This window comes from Podarcis liolepis (assembly GCF_965112155.1).
Source record: "Podarcis liolepis genome assembly, chromosome: 18".
Lineage (NCBI taxonomy): Eukaryota > Metazoa > Chordata > Lepidosauria > Squamata > Lacertidae > Podarcis > Podarcis liolepis.
In genome coordinates, this window is record NC_139572.1 from 8175798 (window position 1) to 8192641 (window position 16844).

Consider the following 16844-nt stretch of genomic DNA (forward strand, 5'->3'; position numbering starts at 1 on the left):
CAGGAGCAGGGACCGAGCAACGGGAGCTCACCCCGTCGCGGGGATTCGAACCGCCGACCTTCTGATCGGCAAGTCCTAGGCTCTGTGGTTTAACCCACAGCGCCACCCGCGTCCCACTGTATTATTATTGCATTTATTTCCCACCTGTTGCCCCAAGGAGCTCAAGGTGGCATATGCCTCGTTCTCCCTTTTCTTATTTATCCCCGACAACAACCCTGCGAGGTAGCAACCTCTCTTGGCAGGGGAATCGGTCCATCCCCTTGATCATTTTCAGTTGGTAGAGCACGAGACTCTTAATCTCAGGGTTGTGGGTTTGATCCCCACACTGGGCAAAATATTCTTACATTGCAACGGGTCGGGCTACTGGATGAGACCCTCATAGCCCCTTCCGACTTTACAACTGGTTTCCCTTTCCTGAACCTTTCCCCAACTCCATGATACCCTTTTTGGACCAAGGCGCCCAGAACCCTTCACGGTATTCCAAGCGCGGCTGCCCCCAGATTTGCTTAGGAGTGTTATGATATCGGCAGTTTTATTTTCAATGATTCTTCGCGTGGGATCGGCCTTTTCCGTCTGTTTCTCAATGCACCCTATTAAAAGAGCTGCAACGCAGCAGCTGTCGGCGTCCCTGGAAGACCTTTGCACTTTCACTTAACGAGCGGCCGTTTCCAGCAAGGAGAGTCACAGCAGGGGGGAGAGCCCTCTGGGAAAGGGCTGCTGCGAACAGAGATGACCAAGCCCTGCAGATGTGGCCGTGTAGGGGTGACATCATCCCAAGGAGAGGCGACTGACGTCTGCGTTGTACCTGTTCCAAGACAAACGCAGACCCCCAAAGGCCTGCCCTGAAAGCAGCCCCCTCACTTTGCCAAGGCACGATGTGTGCTTTCAACCGAAGTTTGGTGACAGCGGGGAATGCAGCGTTGCACAAGCATAAGGCCAAGTCTTTGCATGCACCAAATAAGAATGCAGGAAGAGGTATGCTGGATCAGGCCAGAAGGGGTCCATCTTTTCCAGCATCCTGGGGCTAACCAGGCGATCCAAGCACAAGGGTGCGCTTCAGATGAATGCACAGAAAATTCTGAATGGTGTGGCGCATGGGTAGGCAAACTAAGGCCCGGGGGCCGGATCCATCCCAATCGCCTTCTCAATCCGGCCCATGGACGGTCCAGGAATCAGCATGTTTTTACACGAGTAGAATGTGTGCTTTTATTTAAAATGCATCTCTGGGTTATTTGTGGGGCATAGGAATTCGTTCATTATTATTATTTTCAAAATGTGGTCCGCCCCCCCCCCCCACAAGGCCTGAGGGACAGTGGACCAGCCCCCTGCTGAAAAAGTTTGCTGGCCCCTGCACGAGAGCAATTCTTTCCTCCTGCAGCCTGCAAGCAACTGGTATTCTGGAGCATCGCCGCCCCCAACAGTGGAGCCTTATTTTCCCCCATGCAATTGTCTAACCCCCTTTCAAAGCCATGCAAGTTGGAGCCCATCGCTGCCTCCTTCGCAGTTCAGCCCTGCGTTGCGTGAAGGAGTTCAAGGCACAGGCTTCCCCTGTTGAAGGCTGGTTCCGGCTCACCCACGCTGCCTGTTTGGCCACCAACGCTGCCTCTGAACTTGTCAAAACCCATCCCCATCCATCTCTGTTGTTGTTGTCGTTTAGTCGTGTCCGACTCTTTGTGACCCCCTGGACCAGAGCACGCCAGGCACTGCCTCCCGCAGTTTGGTTAAACTCATGCTGGTAGCTTCGAGAACACTGTCCCACCATCTCGTCCTCTGTCCTCCCCTTCTCCTTGTGCCCTCCATCTTTCCCAACATCAGAGTCTTTTCCAGGGAGTCTTCTCTTCTCATGAGGTGGCCAAAGTCTTGGAGCCTCAGCTTCAGGATCTGTCCTTCCAGTGAGCACTCAGGGCTGATTTCCTTCAGAATGGATGTGTTTGATCTTCTTGCAGTCCATGGGACTCTCAAGAGTCTCCTCCAGCACCAGAATTCAAAAGCATCCATTCTTTGGCGATCAGCCTTCTTTATGGTCCAGCTCTCACTTCCATACATCACTACTGGCAAAACCATGGCTTTTATACGGACTTTTGTTGGCATTTGTTGATGTTCCTTCATGGATCACTGCCTTGCCGTGGCGAAGGGGCTTGAATAACTCAGAGAAGCTATGAACTATGCCGAGCAGGGCACCCAAGATGGACAGGTCATACTGGAGAGTTTTGACCACCTGGAGGAGGAACCGGCAAGCCACTCCAGTATCCCTGCCAAGAAAACTCCATGGACAAAGACAACAGGCAGCCATCTCTGAGGAGGCACTAACATCACCTCCTTCTTCAACGCCTTTGCTTGCGTGGTGCCTGCCTGCCTGTCTTTGGCTCCTTCATCGCCCCAATCTGAGCATCAAAGGTTTGGGCAGGAACCACGCCCTGAGTTTGAGTTCGCCAGCGAGCAGGCGCAAAGAGCTTTGCCCTCAGATGCCAGTCTGCCACTGAACCTGCCGAGAGCAGCATCGAACAGTATGCTGGGCCAGATTGCAAGGCTTGATCGATTTTTTATTTTATTAGTTTTCCAAAATTTATAACAAACATATTCACAAACAAAAAAAGAAAACATCAAAAAAACCAGCAAACAAACATATATCCAAGCTGTAAAAAAATCCACTTTTGTTACAATTGTTGGGTGACTTCCTAGAATCCGCCTGGCTGAGTTTCCATATACAGTGGTACCTCGGGTTACATACACTTCAGGTTACATATGCTTCAGGTTACAGACTCCACTAACCCAGAAATAATACCTTGGATTAAGAACTTTGCTTCAGGATGAGAACAGAAATCGCGGCAGCAGCGGGACACCCCATTAGCTAAAGTGGTGCTTCAGGTTAAGAACAGTTTCAGGTTAAGTACGGACCTCCCGAATGAATTAAGTTAACCTGAGGTACCTGAGGTACCACTGTAGATCATTGTAGCAGTTTCCCAAAACTATTTTCACATAGAATTTACTTGGTCAATTAACATCTTTCTTCCTTTTCATTTTGACTTTTCTCCATAGTCTTCACAATATCACATATTTAAATCCTAGGCCAATCTGTTACTCCCAAGTATTTCTGTTTAAGTTATCTTAACATATTTAACTAAATAATCTTTAAATTTCTTCCATTCCTCTTGATACTCCTTCTGGTCGCGGACTCTTCCGGTCGGGTCGGCTAGCTCCAAAAAGTCCATCATCTTCATCTGCCAATCTTCCACTGTTGGCACTTCTTGTAGTTTCCAATTTTGGGCCAGCAAAATTCTAGCTGCAAGGCTTGATCGATTGCTTGTTGGGAACCCCGGGCGTTTGGGGTGTTTAGATGCGCATCGGTGGTCCCTGTTTTTGCATGCCAGCAACGCCCTTCTCAGGTGGGTGGGGGGCTCTCGTCTTCCCCCCTATTCACCCACCCCCGGTTGGTGGCATGTGCCAGCCTCTGGGAACCACGTCCTTCGCAGATCTCATCTCGAATCTGATCACGCCTCCAGCCGCGGTTGTTTTAATTAAACTCCGAGGAATTCTGCACAATGTGCCACAAGATTAACATTTTTGTTTAATTAGAAACACTCCGTAATAATAGTTGTCGCAAGCACCCTCCCTTCGCCGCCCTCCCTCCCTGATCTCCCCGCTCATATAATATCCACCCACCCTCCTCCTGCCTGTCAAGAGGGGCTGATCTATCTCTTGGCAGATTAATTAGTTTGTGGAATTAACGAGCTTCGGGAAGGGGCGGCATCTGAGCGGAGGAGATGGAAGCTTCAGAGCATGATGTCACATCCAGCCAATCAGGTGCAAGACGTTCCCCGCTCCACATGGAATGATGCAAACAAACGGGCTGCCGGGTGCGCTTCGGATGAATGCACAGGAAATTCTGAATGGTGTGGAGCATGGCTAGGCAAACTAAGGCCTGGGGGGCCGGATCCGGCCCAATCGCCTTCTCATTCTGGCCCGTGGACAGTCCAGGAATCAGCGTGTTTTTACATGAGTAGAATGTGTCCTTTTATTTAAAACGTATCTCTGGGTTATTTGTGGGGCCTGCCTGGTGTTTTTACATGAGTAGAATGTGTGCTTTTACAGTGGTACCTCTGGATACAAACGGGATCCGTTCCAGAGCCCCGTTCGCATCCAGAAGCAAACGTAACTAGCGATGGCACGTCTGCGCACACACGCGCCACTTTTTGCCGCTTCTGCGCATGCACGTGACGCCATTTTGAGCATATGCGCAAGCGGCGAAACCCAGAAGTAACACGCTCCGTTACTTCTGGTTTGCCGCAGAGCGCAACTCGAACGAGCTCAACATGAAGCATATTCAACCCGAGGTATGACTGTACAGTGGTACCTCGGGTTACATACGCTTCAGGTTACAGACTCCGCTAACCGAGAAATAGTGCTTCAGGTTAAGAACTTTGCTTCAGGATGAGAACAGAAACCGTGCAGCGGCAGGAGGCCCCATTAGCTAAAGTGGTGCTTCAGGTTAAGAACAGTCTCAGGTTAAGTACGGACCTCTGGAACGAATTAAGTACTTAACCAGAGGTGCCACTGTATTTTAAATGCATCTCTGGGTTATTTGTGGGGCATAGGAATTAATTCATCCCCCCCCCCCAATATAGTCCGGCCCCCCACAAGGTCTGAGGGACAGTGGACCAGCCCCCTGCTGAAAAAGTTTGCTGGCGCCTGTGTGGAGAGAGGCAGCCTTTCTTTTTCTCTCTCCCTCCCTTTCCCTCTCTCATATCATGCTAAAACCTTATCTTTCTATTCTGAACTCCAACCCTTGGCCCAGATCAAGACCTTCAGGGGCCTGAAACACTGGAAATATTACAGCGCCCACCTCCATAGGCAACCCAGTACAAATCAAAACTAATCCACTGTGAAGACTATATCCGTAATAATTAATATTTATGATTGGTTTCATTTTTGCTTCTTGCACCAAAAATGGAAGCAAAAAGAGTTACAGTCGATTGAAGAATGAAGTTAATGGACTTTGAACAATTAGATAAACTAACAGTAAGGATTCGAAACCGGCGAGACCAGAAATTCACGGAAGACTGGAGTAAATTTACGGACTATTTGAAAAGTAATTGTGAAGAACAGACGATGTTTGTAGGGTTGCAAGAAGTTTTGTGAGGAGTATTATTAGAAGTATTGCAAAAATGGAGAAGGGGGAGGAGGATTTGTTAAGAGATGTAAAGGCAATATAAAGTTAAGAAATGCATAAGAAGTGGTTAAAACGGTGGATCATCAGAGGTGCTGATGGAAGTCTAAAAAGATTGTATAAGTGATAAGTTTTGGGGTACATTTTATAATGTATATGTTAAAATTAGTAAAAAATATTATTAAAAAAAATATGATTGATAGAATAATAAAGCATAGATTCGCTGCAACACATGGCGGGATATTATTTCCTTGCATTATTTTTTGTTTGCATTAGTAGGAAACATCCTACTCCACCATCGAGTTTAGCTGGGGGACAAGTGATAAATAGAGAAGAGGAAAAAATGGGGGAATAGTGTGGAGTTCAAAGAAGCCTATGTTCTGATTTTCCCTCCCATGGTGGCTCCTAAGTTTTGGGGTTTTTTTAAACTATAAAATGTCCAAATTCCTAAATAATAATAATAATAATATATCTGTGTGTATGCTCCCCTGCTTTGCTAGTGCCCTAAGCACATGCCCAGTCGGCCTTGTGAGTCTCCCCGTTGTTGTTGTCGTTAACGTTGCAAACCCGGAAGTGACTGTTCTGGTTTGCAAACTAGTTTTGGAAGCCAAACATCCGACGGGGCGTCCGATTGGCTGCAGAAGTTTCCTGCAGCCAACCAGAAGCCGTGCTTTGGTTTTGGAATGTTTTGGAACTCCGGCGGACTTCCGGAACGGATTCCGTTTGACTTCCAAGGTGCGACTGTATTGGTCTTCGGTCCATCTAATTCGATGCACACTTCCCCCACGATTCGGAAGCTGCAGTTAGTGCAGAATGCTGCGGTGCAATTGCTGACAGGCAGTGGCGTAGCGTGGGGGGGGCAGGGGGGGCCGGCCGCACCGGGCGCAACATCTGGGGGTTAGGGTTAGGGGGCGCAAATCCACGGGTTAGGGGGCGCAAATCCATGGGTTAGGGGGCGCAAATTACTTGCCTTGCCCCGGGTGCTGACAACCCACGCTACGCCACTGCTGACAGGAGTGAGGTCTCGCCTGTGCATGGCGCATGGCGGCTGTGCTCAGCACCGGTTGCCAGTTTGCTGCTGGACCAAGTTCAAGGCGTTACTCTTAAAGCCCTTAGCAACTGGGGACTAGTTTACCCACGAGATCACACCGTATTTGCCCATTGCCTGCCAGCGACGTTGGGTGTTTTGTGTGCTCCAGAAGCCTAAGATTACATTGTGCAAAGGAACGAGTTGTGGCTCCTTTCTTTGAGCATGCCAAACCAAATTCTGATGGTCTGAAGCAGAGGTGGTGACGCAGGGAATTGAGAGAGCGAGCAGGGGAAAGTACCGTATTTTTCGCTCTATGAGACGCACCGGACCACAAGACGCACCTAGTTTTTGGAGGAAGAAAACAAGAATAAAAGAATATTCTGAATCTCAGAAGCCAGAACAGCAAGAGGGATCGCTGCGCAGCGAAAGCAGCAATCCCTCTTGCTGTTCTGGCTTCTGGGATAGCTGCGCAGCCTGCATTCGCTCCATAAGACGCACACACATTTCCCCTTACTTTTTAGGAGGGGAAAAGTGAGTCTTATAGAGCAAAAAATACGGTATTTTTCCCTGTCTCCTAACACAAGGACTCGTGGGCATTCGGCAAAGCTGAGGAAAGGCTAAAAAAGAGTACTTCTTCATGACAGTGTACAGTTAATATTATTATTATTATTATTATTATTATTATTATTATTATTATTATTATTATTATTTTATTTATACCCCGCCCCTTCCATGCCAGAGCTGGGCTCAGGGCGGCTAACACCAGTAAAATTACAGTAAAAACATAACGGGGGGGGGGGGGACAATTTAAAATACAGGTTAAAATGGAATTTAAAATGCAGCCTCATTTTAAAAGTTAAACTGTGGAGCTCCCTTCCACAAGAGGCAGTGATGGGCACAACTTGGGATGCCTTAAAAGAGGGTGGCTCCTAGCCACAATGTCCTGCCTCCAGTGTCGGAGGCAGTATGCTTCTGAATACTGCAAGGGGAAGGGAGCTGCAGCTGTGGACTTCCCATTGGGGCGTCTGGTCGGCCACTGGGAGAACAGGATGCTGGAATACATAAGCCTGATCCAGCTGCTAATGTTCTTATAAGAGAGCATTTCCTACCGGGGTGCATGGGAGTCGCAGTTTCCCATGCCTCCCTGAGTCGCAGTTTCCCATGCCTCCCTGAGTTGCAATTTCCCATGCTTCCCCAAGTCACGATTTCCCATGCTTCCCCGAGTCGCAGTTTCCCATGCCTCCTTGAGTTGCAATTTCCCATGCCTCCCCGAGTCGCAATTTCCCATGCCTCCCTGAGTCGCAGTTTCCCATGCTTCCCCGAGTCGCAATTTCCCATGCTTCCCCGAGCCGCAATTTCCCATGCCTCCCTGAGTCGCAATTTCCCATGCCTCCCTGAGTCGCAATTTCCCATGCCTCCCTGAGTCGCAGTTTCCCACGCTTCCCCGAGTCACGATTTCCCATGCTTCCCCGAGTCGCAGTTTCCCATGCCTCCCTGAGTCGCAATTTCCCATGCTTCCCTGAGTCGCAATTTCCCATGCCTCCCTGAGTCGCAATTTCCCATGCTTCCCTGAGTCGCAATTTCCCATGCTTCCCTGAGTCGCAGTTTCCCACGCTTCCCCGAGTCACGATTTCCCATGCTTCCCCGAGTCGCAATTTCCCATGCCTCCCTGAGTCGCAATTTCCCATGCTTCCCTGAGTCGCAATTTCCCATGCTTCCCCAAGTCACGATTTCCCATGCTTCCCCAAGTCACGATTTCCCATGCTTCCCTGAGTCGCAGTTTCCCATGCCTCCCTGAGTCGCAATGTCCCATGCTTCCCCGAGTTGCAATATCCCACGCTTCCCCGAGTCTCAATTTCCCATGCTTCCTCGAGTCGCAATATCCCATGCTTCCCCGAGTCTCAATTTCCCACGCTTCCCGAGTTGCAATTTCCCATGCCTCCCTGAGTCGCAATATCCCACGCTTCCCCGAGTCGCAATTTCCCACGCTTCCCCGTCGCAGTTTCCCATGCTTCCCCGAGTCGCACTTTCCCATGCCTCCCCAAGTTGCAATTTCCCATGCCTCCCCGAGTCGCAGTTTCCCATGCTTCCCCGAGTTGCAGTTTCCCATGCCTCCCCGAGTCGCAATTTCCCATGCTTCCCCGAGTCGCAATTTCCCATGCTTCCCCAAGTTGCAGTTTCCCATGCCTCCCCGAGTCGCAGTTTCCCATGCTTCCCCGAGTTGCAGTTTCCCATGCCTCCCCGGGTCGCAGTTTCCCATGCCTCCCCGAGTCGCAGTTTCCCATGCTTCCCCGAGTCGCAGTTTCCCATGCCTCCCCGGGTCGCAGTTTCCCATGCCTCCCCGGGTCGCAGTTTCCCATGCCTCCCCGAGTCGCAGTTTCCCATGCCTCCCCGGGTCGCAGTTTCCCATGCCTCCCCGGGTCGCAGTTTCCCATGCTTCCCCGAGTCGCAGTTTCCCATGCCTCCCCGAGTCGCAGTTTCCCATGCCTCCTCAAGTTGCAATTTCCCATGCTTCCCCGAGTCGCAGTTTCCCATGCCTCCTTGAGTCGCAATTTCCCATGCCTCCCCGAGTCGCAATTTCCCATGCCTCCCTGAGTCGCAATTTCCCATGCTTCCCTGAGTCGCAGTTTCCCATGCTTCCCTGAGTCGCAATTTCCCATGATTCCCCGAGTCGCAGTTTCCCACGCTTCCTCGAGTCGCAATTTCCCATGCCTCCCTGAGTTGCAGTTTCCCATGCCTCCCCAAGTCGCAATATCCCATTCCTCCCCAAGTTGCAATATCCTATGCCTCCCCGAGTTTCCCATGCTTCCCCGAGTCGCAATATCCCATGCCTCCCCGAGTCGCAATATCCCATGCTTCCCCGAGTCTCAATTTCCCACGCTTCCCCGAGTCTCAATTTCCCATGCTTCCCCGAGTCTCAATTTCCCATGCCTCCCCGAGTCGCAATTTCCCATGCTTCCCCGAGTCTCAATATCCCACGCTTCCCTGAGTCTCAATTTCCCATGCTTCCTCGAGTCTCAATTTACCATGCTTCCCCGAGTCTCAATTTCCCACGCTTCCCCGAGTCGTGATTTCCCACGCTTCCCCGAGTCGCAATTTCCCATGCTTCCCCGAGTCGCAATTTCCCATGCCTCCCCGAGTCGCAATTTCCCATGCTTCCCCGAGTTGCCGTTTCCCATGCTTCCCCGGGTCGCAGTTTCCCATGCCTCCTTGAGCCCTTCGCAGAGAATGCTACCTCCTGACGCCTCCGCAGAGTCTCACCCTTTCCCCTTTTGCCCGTGTCGTTTCGAACAGAGGACCAGCTTCCTTCGGGCTTCCCCATCATCGACATGGGACCCCAGCTGAAAGTGGTGGAGCGCACCAGGACCGCCACCATGCTCTGCGCAGCCAGTGGGAACCCCGATCCAGAGATCACGTGGTTCAAAGATTTCCTGCCCGTCGACCCCAGCGCCAGCAACGGAAGGATAAAGCAGCTGAGATCAGGTGAGGCGAAATGGTCGGCTTGGTGGGGGGCAGGTGACGCTTCGGTCAAGATCCTGCTCAGACATTCGTGTGTGCTGTCTGCAGAGTAAACCACTCTCTGTGCCAGAGAGTCCCCTTTGGAACCCCAAGCTGCCTCTGGGAAAGGATTGGGGGAATCACAAGGTCTTATATATATTGATTTATTGCGTCCATATATTCTCCAGCAAGCTCAAGGTGTCTGAGAGGCAGCGACTGGCCCCCAGGGAGATCCATGGCCTAGTGGGGATTTGAACCCTGATCTCGCAGGTCCGGGGCTGGAATTCTAACCACTATGCTAGCACTGCCTCTTTCAGGAATAATAATAATAATTTATTATTTATACCCCACCCATCTGGCTGGGTTTCCACAGCCACGTTAAAAGCTTCCATAAACAGGGCTGCCTTCAGATGTCGTCTAAAAGTCTGGTAGTTGTTTTTCTGTTTGACATCTGGTGGGACGGCGTTCCACGGGGCGGGTGCCACCATTGAGAAGGCCCTCTCCTCGGTTCCCTGTAACTTGGCTTCTCGCAGGGAGGGAACCGCCAGAAGGCCCTCAGAGATGGACCTCAGCGTCCAGGCAGAACGATGGGGGTGGAGACGCTCCTTCAGGTATACTGGGCCTTTGAGGCCGTTTAGGGCTTTCAAGGTCAGCACCAACACTTTGAATTGTGCTTGGAAACGTACTGGGAGCCAATGTAGATCTTTGAAGACTGGTGTTATGTGGTCTCTGCAGCCGCTCCCCGTCACCAGTCTAGCTGCCGCATTCTGGATTAGTTGTAGTTTCCGGGTCACCTTCAAAGGTAGCCCCACGTAGAGCGCATTGCAGTAGTCCAAGCGGGAGATAACCAGAGCATTCACCACTCTGGCGAGGCAGTCTGTGGGCAGGGAGGGTCTCATCCTGCGTACCAGGTGGAGCTGATAAACAGCTGCCCTGGACACAGAACTTTCCTGCTCCTCCATACATACAGCGCTTAACATGCAAGTATCTGGAAAAGTTCACTTTACCCAGCTGGGCACACTTGCAGTTTTGCCAGAACTCTGCTGCATTTAAATGGCCTTTGCCAGGGTTAAGTGTTACAAACCCACTTGTGTGAATGTTTGTGGCAGTTTGGAAGCTAGGGTGACGGCTGGTGCGATGTTTTGAGGGATGTCGTGGGCCCAGGACTCTGCTGCCGCTACCTGGGCTTTGTGACCGGAGTAACGGATGTAGAAACGACCGCATGAAATTCTGAGTCATTTGTTGGGTCTTTTCCATCCTCTCCTTTTTCAGGAGTGCTTGCCTCCCGTCTCTTATACCAAGGGACAGGTGAAGCTGTGTTGGTTTCCATTTCTTAAATTCAGTTCTCCACGCTTATTTTTTCATTCATTTATTTATCGCATTTATAGGTACCGCCTTTCCCCCCAGAGAGGTGGTGCAAAAGGTTCTCCAAACCCAGTTTATCCTCACAGTAACCCTGCGAAATAGGTTAGGCTGAGAGGTGGTGACTGGTGCAAGGTCACACACAAAGAGCTTCATGGCTGAGTGAGGATTCGAACCCAGCTCCTCCCGGGTCCTGCTCCAACCCTCTAACCAACACACTAAGCGGCATGCCACATTAAACAACACACAGCGTGTGCTGCCCAAACAGATCAAAGAACGGTAGAGTTGGAAGGGGTCCCCCAAAGGACATCTAGTTGAACCCTTCTGAGGTGCAGGAATCGCTGCAGGTGAGGCCCCTGCTTCCACCTGTCCGTTTGTTTACCTGCCCTTCAGTTAATTTTGAGTTGCGGTTTTGCGTCTCGTGATGTGTTTCCATGTGGCTTTGCCTTCAGAGTTGTTTCCTCGACGTTTGTTGTGTTCTCTCCCCTGGTTGTGTGTTGTGTAACTGTGTTTGTGTGTGTTTAGCTTTGGGGTGTCGGCCGCTCTTAGTTCCAACACGGATACCTCCTTGTTTCCTCTTTGTACGGCTAAAGAAGGCCACGCTTTGCAGAGCACCTCTGATGGACGCTTTTGTTGAGATTCCTGCATTGAAGCAGGTTGGATGAGATGGCGCTTCAACCCTACGATTCAGTGATTCTGCACTGTTTTGTTTCCCAACTGCAATCTCCAAACACGAGTCCTCTGCTTGCAAAAAGAAATCCTGAACAGGTGCCAGCAGAGATGAACCCCATCCATTTAAAGCACTTAGCTTCCCCCACTCTGCTAAAATCCTGAGAACTGTAGTTTAGCCCCTCGGAAAGTTATACTTCTCTGCACCCTTAAAAACTGCATTCTGGATTACCGTATTTTTTGCTCTGTAAGACTCATTTTCCCCCTCCTAAAAAGTAAGGGGAAATGTGTGTGTGCGTCTTATGGAGTGAATGCAGGCTGCGCAGCTATCCCAGAAGCCAGAACAGCAAGAGGGATTGCTGCTTTGACTGCACAGTGATCCCTCTTGCTGTTCTGGCTTCTGAGATTCAGAATATTTGTTTTCTTGTTTTCCTCCTCCAAAAACTAGGTGCGTCTTATGGTCTGGTGCGTCTTATAGAGCGAAAAATACGGTAGTTGTAGTTTCCAGGTCACCTTCAAAGGTAGCCCCACGTAGCGCGCACTGCAGTAGTCCAAGCAGGAGATAACTAAAGCATGCACCACTCTGGCGAAACAGTGCGCAGGCAGGGAGGGTCTCAGCCTGCGTACCAGATGGGGCTGTTAGACAGCTGCCCTGGACACAGACCTGACCTGCGCCTTATATCCAGGCCAATACGGCATATACAGCTATTAGTTTGCTGCAATAGTACCTTGAAGCCATACAATTAAAAAAAACATATAAAAAGTTAAAATCAGAAATCAGCTAGCCGTTGTGGAAAGAAATGTTCCCTGCGTAAGCCTGACGGAACCAAAACGTTTGGCGCAGGCCGCCTGCTGGCTCTCCAGTGGCAGGCAGTTCCACAAGACTGTACCGATTGCAATAAAGTTTCTTGCTGCTGTCAGAGGAGCCTTGCCAACTGAGGGTAATTTCCGGTGTTGCTCCTGCAGGTGATCTCTGCGATCCAGCCGGGATGTAAGGGCTCAGGCAGTCCCTGAGTTACACTGAACCCAGGTGGATTAGGGCTTCACAGAACCATAGCATTATAGCGTTGTTGGACGGGACCCCCAAGGGCCGTCAAGTCCAACCCAGTGCAACGCAGGAGCCACAGTTAGATCGGCACGAAGGCCTCAAACCCGGCTCTCGTCTCACAGCGGCAACATGAACCTGCCCTTTGTTCCGATGTCGCTGCGGGAACGTTTAGGATTGGAGCGGGGAACCCTGTGCACTTCTCTCAAGGCCCCGTTTAAAAGCCCCTTTCTGCAGGGCAGCAGACCCCCGTGCGGCCAGCACCCGGCAAACAAACAGCCCTTCTGCAAACCAGCCTGCCAGGCGGGAAGCCGCCCCCCTCCCGTCGGAAACTCTGCCTGCGCTGGAATTTCTGGAAGCCTGACAACCGCCTAATTTGTCCTCTCCCTTTTCGCTTTCCTTTCTGGCATGAGTTAGCCGTCTTGCTTAATGGGTGGCCGGAGTTGATTCATTCCTTCGTTGCCTCCCACTCTGCTCCTCTCTCTCCTGCCCCCGCCCTCGCGCGAACCGCTGCATTTTGCATTCTGGCAGGTCCAAGATTTCATTAAAACGAGTGCTTTGTGCAAAAAGTGCTTTGAAACACTGCCAGTCCCTGCACGTTGAAACGTTCCGTTTTGAGGAATGCCGTTTTAATTAAGAACGTCAGGAGAAGCCTGAATCTGGATCAGACCAAAGCGGTATGTGTGTTCTGTGTGTGTGTTTGCATCCTATCATTACTGGTGGTCATGGATACTTTTACACACACACACACACACACACACACACCATGAATTTGTCCGATCCTCATCTGAATTGGTGGCCATCATAGAGTTGTAAAGATGGAAGGGTCTCCCAGAGTCATCTAGTCCAACCCCCTGCTATGCAGGAATCTTTTCCCCAACGGGGGGGGGGGTTGGAACCCACAACCCTTTGATTAAGAGTCTTCACCTCGGTCCACCCCACCCCAATATTTCTGGTGGTGTCAATGCAAGTAAACGCTACTACAGTGGACGCTCGGGTTGGGAACGTGATTCGTGCAGGTTTGCAACCCGCAGCGACGCGTCTGCGCTCACGCTGATTGTGATTCAGCGCTCATAAGGCATCATTTCCAGGCATTTGACCATTTTGGTTGCCCTCCTCTGGACACGTTCCAGTTTGTCAGTGTTCTTCTTGAATTGTGGTGCCCAGAATGTGTCCCTTGAACTTGAGAAAGCTTTGGTGGGAGTCTTCTCAAAACGGAGGAAAGACGCCAGACTTAATTTTGACAGGCCTGGGAAGGTCGGTTTTTGTGCATGTGTTTGTTGTGGCGGTGCAGAGATGACTATTTGCGCTTCCGGAGGGGGTGCCCTGTGGTGTTTGCCGGTTGCAAGCCTCAAAGCTTGTGCTCGCCATGGGCAACTCCAGAGGAAGAGCAGAAGACCTCGCGCAGACTGGACGTTTGCATCGCGTGAACACCAGGGGTTCCCAAAGGGGGCCTGATAGCATGCTTGGAGGGAGAGTGGCCCTCCGACCGCCCCCCAAAATGGCCAACATGGGGAATACTCCATGTTGCTTCTCTGTGTGAGTCCATGGCCTGGTGCCTTCCTCTTTTGAGTATGCCATCCCCCCATTCAATGGCTCATGCAGAGACACGGCAGTGAGAGTGCGGCAGTTTCGCCCTTCCAATAACTCTCAAAGTAAACCTTTTCAGAAGGTAAGGATGAAATGTGTCTCCTCTACTCGTTTGGGGAGACGGTGGGGAACCTCAGCTGTCACGTCTGGGAATCAATGTCTAAACTTCTGTATGTGATAACCTCTGTCTTATCTATGTTCTGTCCTGTGTTGGGTTCGTCGGCTTTGGGTTTTTTTTGGAAATATTAATTTTAAAAGTAACTGGCTTATAACCACACTTTTAATTTTTTCCCCCTTTTCTGTTTCCTTTTTAATTTTATTTCACTCAGACACCTTTGGTAAGTGTGCTTTCCACATAAATCAAGTCAATTCTTCATTTTCTTAAATATTAGTAGTTCTTTTTTTAAAAAAATTGACAACCAGTCAACCCCAAACCTGTTGCCTGCCCCACCCTCCTCCCACCCTTAAAACTAATTCCTTCTTTTAACAGCTTCCTCACACCCTTACAAAGTAGGCATGCGGCTTGACTCTTCTACTAACGCCTTATTTCAGTAGGGATATTCTGCCATTTTTAACAAAACCTTTGTGACCTGGGAGGTTGTCGTAGGCACCTAAAAGCAAAAATTACCGGCGTCTCAAACCTCATGGCTGTTTACAAGGAAAAGAAGAAAATGCAAACTCTTCCAAAATTAGGTAAATTCGGTAGTTATAAAATAAAGTCGTCCTGGAATCCCCATTAACACAATATGGTGAGCTACCTTAAAACTGCATCGTGTCTCATTTTGCCCCCGCCCACAAACTGATTTGGAGCTTGGAGTTTCACATTTAACAACTGTGTGTTAGAAATTTCCTGGAAACCGCAGGGTGGTTGGGGAGGCAGGAATCCCTGAAATAAAATTAAAAGTTGTGCTCTGTCCAGACGAGGCACTGAGACACCTTCCTAATTTCGCTTTCCCTGTTTGCTATAGTGGAGAGTCTTAAGGCAGGGGTCAGCAAACTTTTTCCCCAGTGGGCCGGTTCGCTGTCCCTTAAATCTTTCGGAGGGCCAGACCACACGTGCACACACACAGCCAATTGGCAGAGAGCGGGGAGCTAGAGGGAGCTGGCCGGGGGTAAACCAGGCACATTCCGCCTCCGAACCCGTGGGAAGGGCAGGTGCGCTCACCTGTCTCTGCAGCGGACGTCCCAGCCCTCTCCACCCAGGTGCTCTAGCTCTGCCCTGTGAAGTCATTGAGATTCGGCAACCACTGCTCCACAGCAGCCATTGCTGCTGCTACCACCGCCGCGCGTCTACGCGCCGCCATCACTGCACGGGAACGCGCAGCCCTCCCCTCTGGCCGCGGCCCAGTGCGCAGGTAAACCAGGGGCATCGTTTGATTGGCAACAGGAGGCAGAGGCATCTGATTGGCAGAGACGTCCCCGCGCCACGCTTAGGTAAACCAAGTTCGGCGTCTGATCGGCAGAGCCGCCGCCACTCGGCCTCTTCCTCCCGTCGCCATCACCGGAAGTCTCGGCCCATGCGGCCATTTAAGAACCCGGCAGCGGCGGAAGAGGCTGAGCGGCAGCGGCTCTGCCGATCAGACGCCGCACCTGGTTTACCTCAGCGTGGCGCAGGGATGTCTCTGCCAATCAGACATCACTGAGGTAAACCAGGCACGGTATCTGATCGGCTGCTCAGCCTCCTCCTCCTGTCGCCATCGCCGGTAGTCTCTGCCCACGTGGCAGGTTCTTAAATGGCCGCACGGGCCGAGACTTCCGGTGACAAAACAAGCTCCTTCCTTGCTTTCCTGCTTTGGGAGCTCTCGGCCTGGTCTCGATTCACAAAGTCTCCCTTTAAATTATGGACCTTGTTTACTTGCCAGATGCCACCACTGCCCGCCCACCAAATAAAAATCTCCGGTCTACTGCCTCAGAAGCAAAGTTCTGGGCAATTGCCACAATATACTGTTCAGGAGGGACGCAGGTGGCGCTGTGGGTTAAACCACAGAGCCTAGGACTTGCCAATCAGAAGGTCGGCGGTTTGAATCCCGGCAACGGGGTGAGCTCCCGTTGCTCGGTCCCTGCTCCTGCCCACCTAGCAGTTCAAAAGCACGTCAAAGTGCAAGTAAATAGGTACCACTCCAGCGGGAAGGTAAACAGCGTTTCCGTGCGCTGCTCTGGTTTGCCAGAAGTGGCTTAGTCCTGCTGGCCACATGACCCGGAAGCTGTACGCCGGCTCCCTCGGCCAATAAAGCAAGATGAGCGCCGCACGACTGGGCCTAATGGTCAGGGGTCCCTTTACCTTTACTGTTTGGTAGTATTTGGGGAAAGCAGGAACTCTTCTCAAAATCAATTTGTTCCTGCACTAGAAGGGGTTGTCTACAGCTCTGTCTCCTTCCCCACCTTGCAAATATTCTCCAGCTTCTTAGATGTGAAACTCCAACAGGTTTTTAAAAAAATAAAAATCTGCCACCTGTGCCCTATAGTCCTGGTTTATTCCCCCC

At 50.9% G+C, this 16844-nt stretch overlaps 1 protein-coding gene across 12 annotated transcripts in view; it reads left to right on the forward strand.

The window, feature by feature from the left end:
- Positions 1-16844, forward strand: part of PTPRS (protein tyrosine phosphatase receptor type S) — a 177220-nt gene that overhangs the window by 37660 nt on the left and 122716 nt on the right. For all 12 annotated transcript variants that reach the window (XM_083483581.1, XM_083483588.1, XM_083483586.1 and 9 more), the window contains exon 4: positions 9492-9680. In XM_083483581.1, the coding sequence (XP_083339707.1) occupies positions 9492-9680 (189 nt within the window). The remainder of the gene's footprint in view (positions 1-9491; positions 9681-16844) is intronic.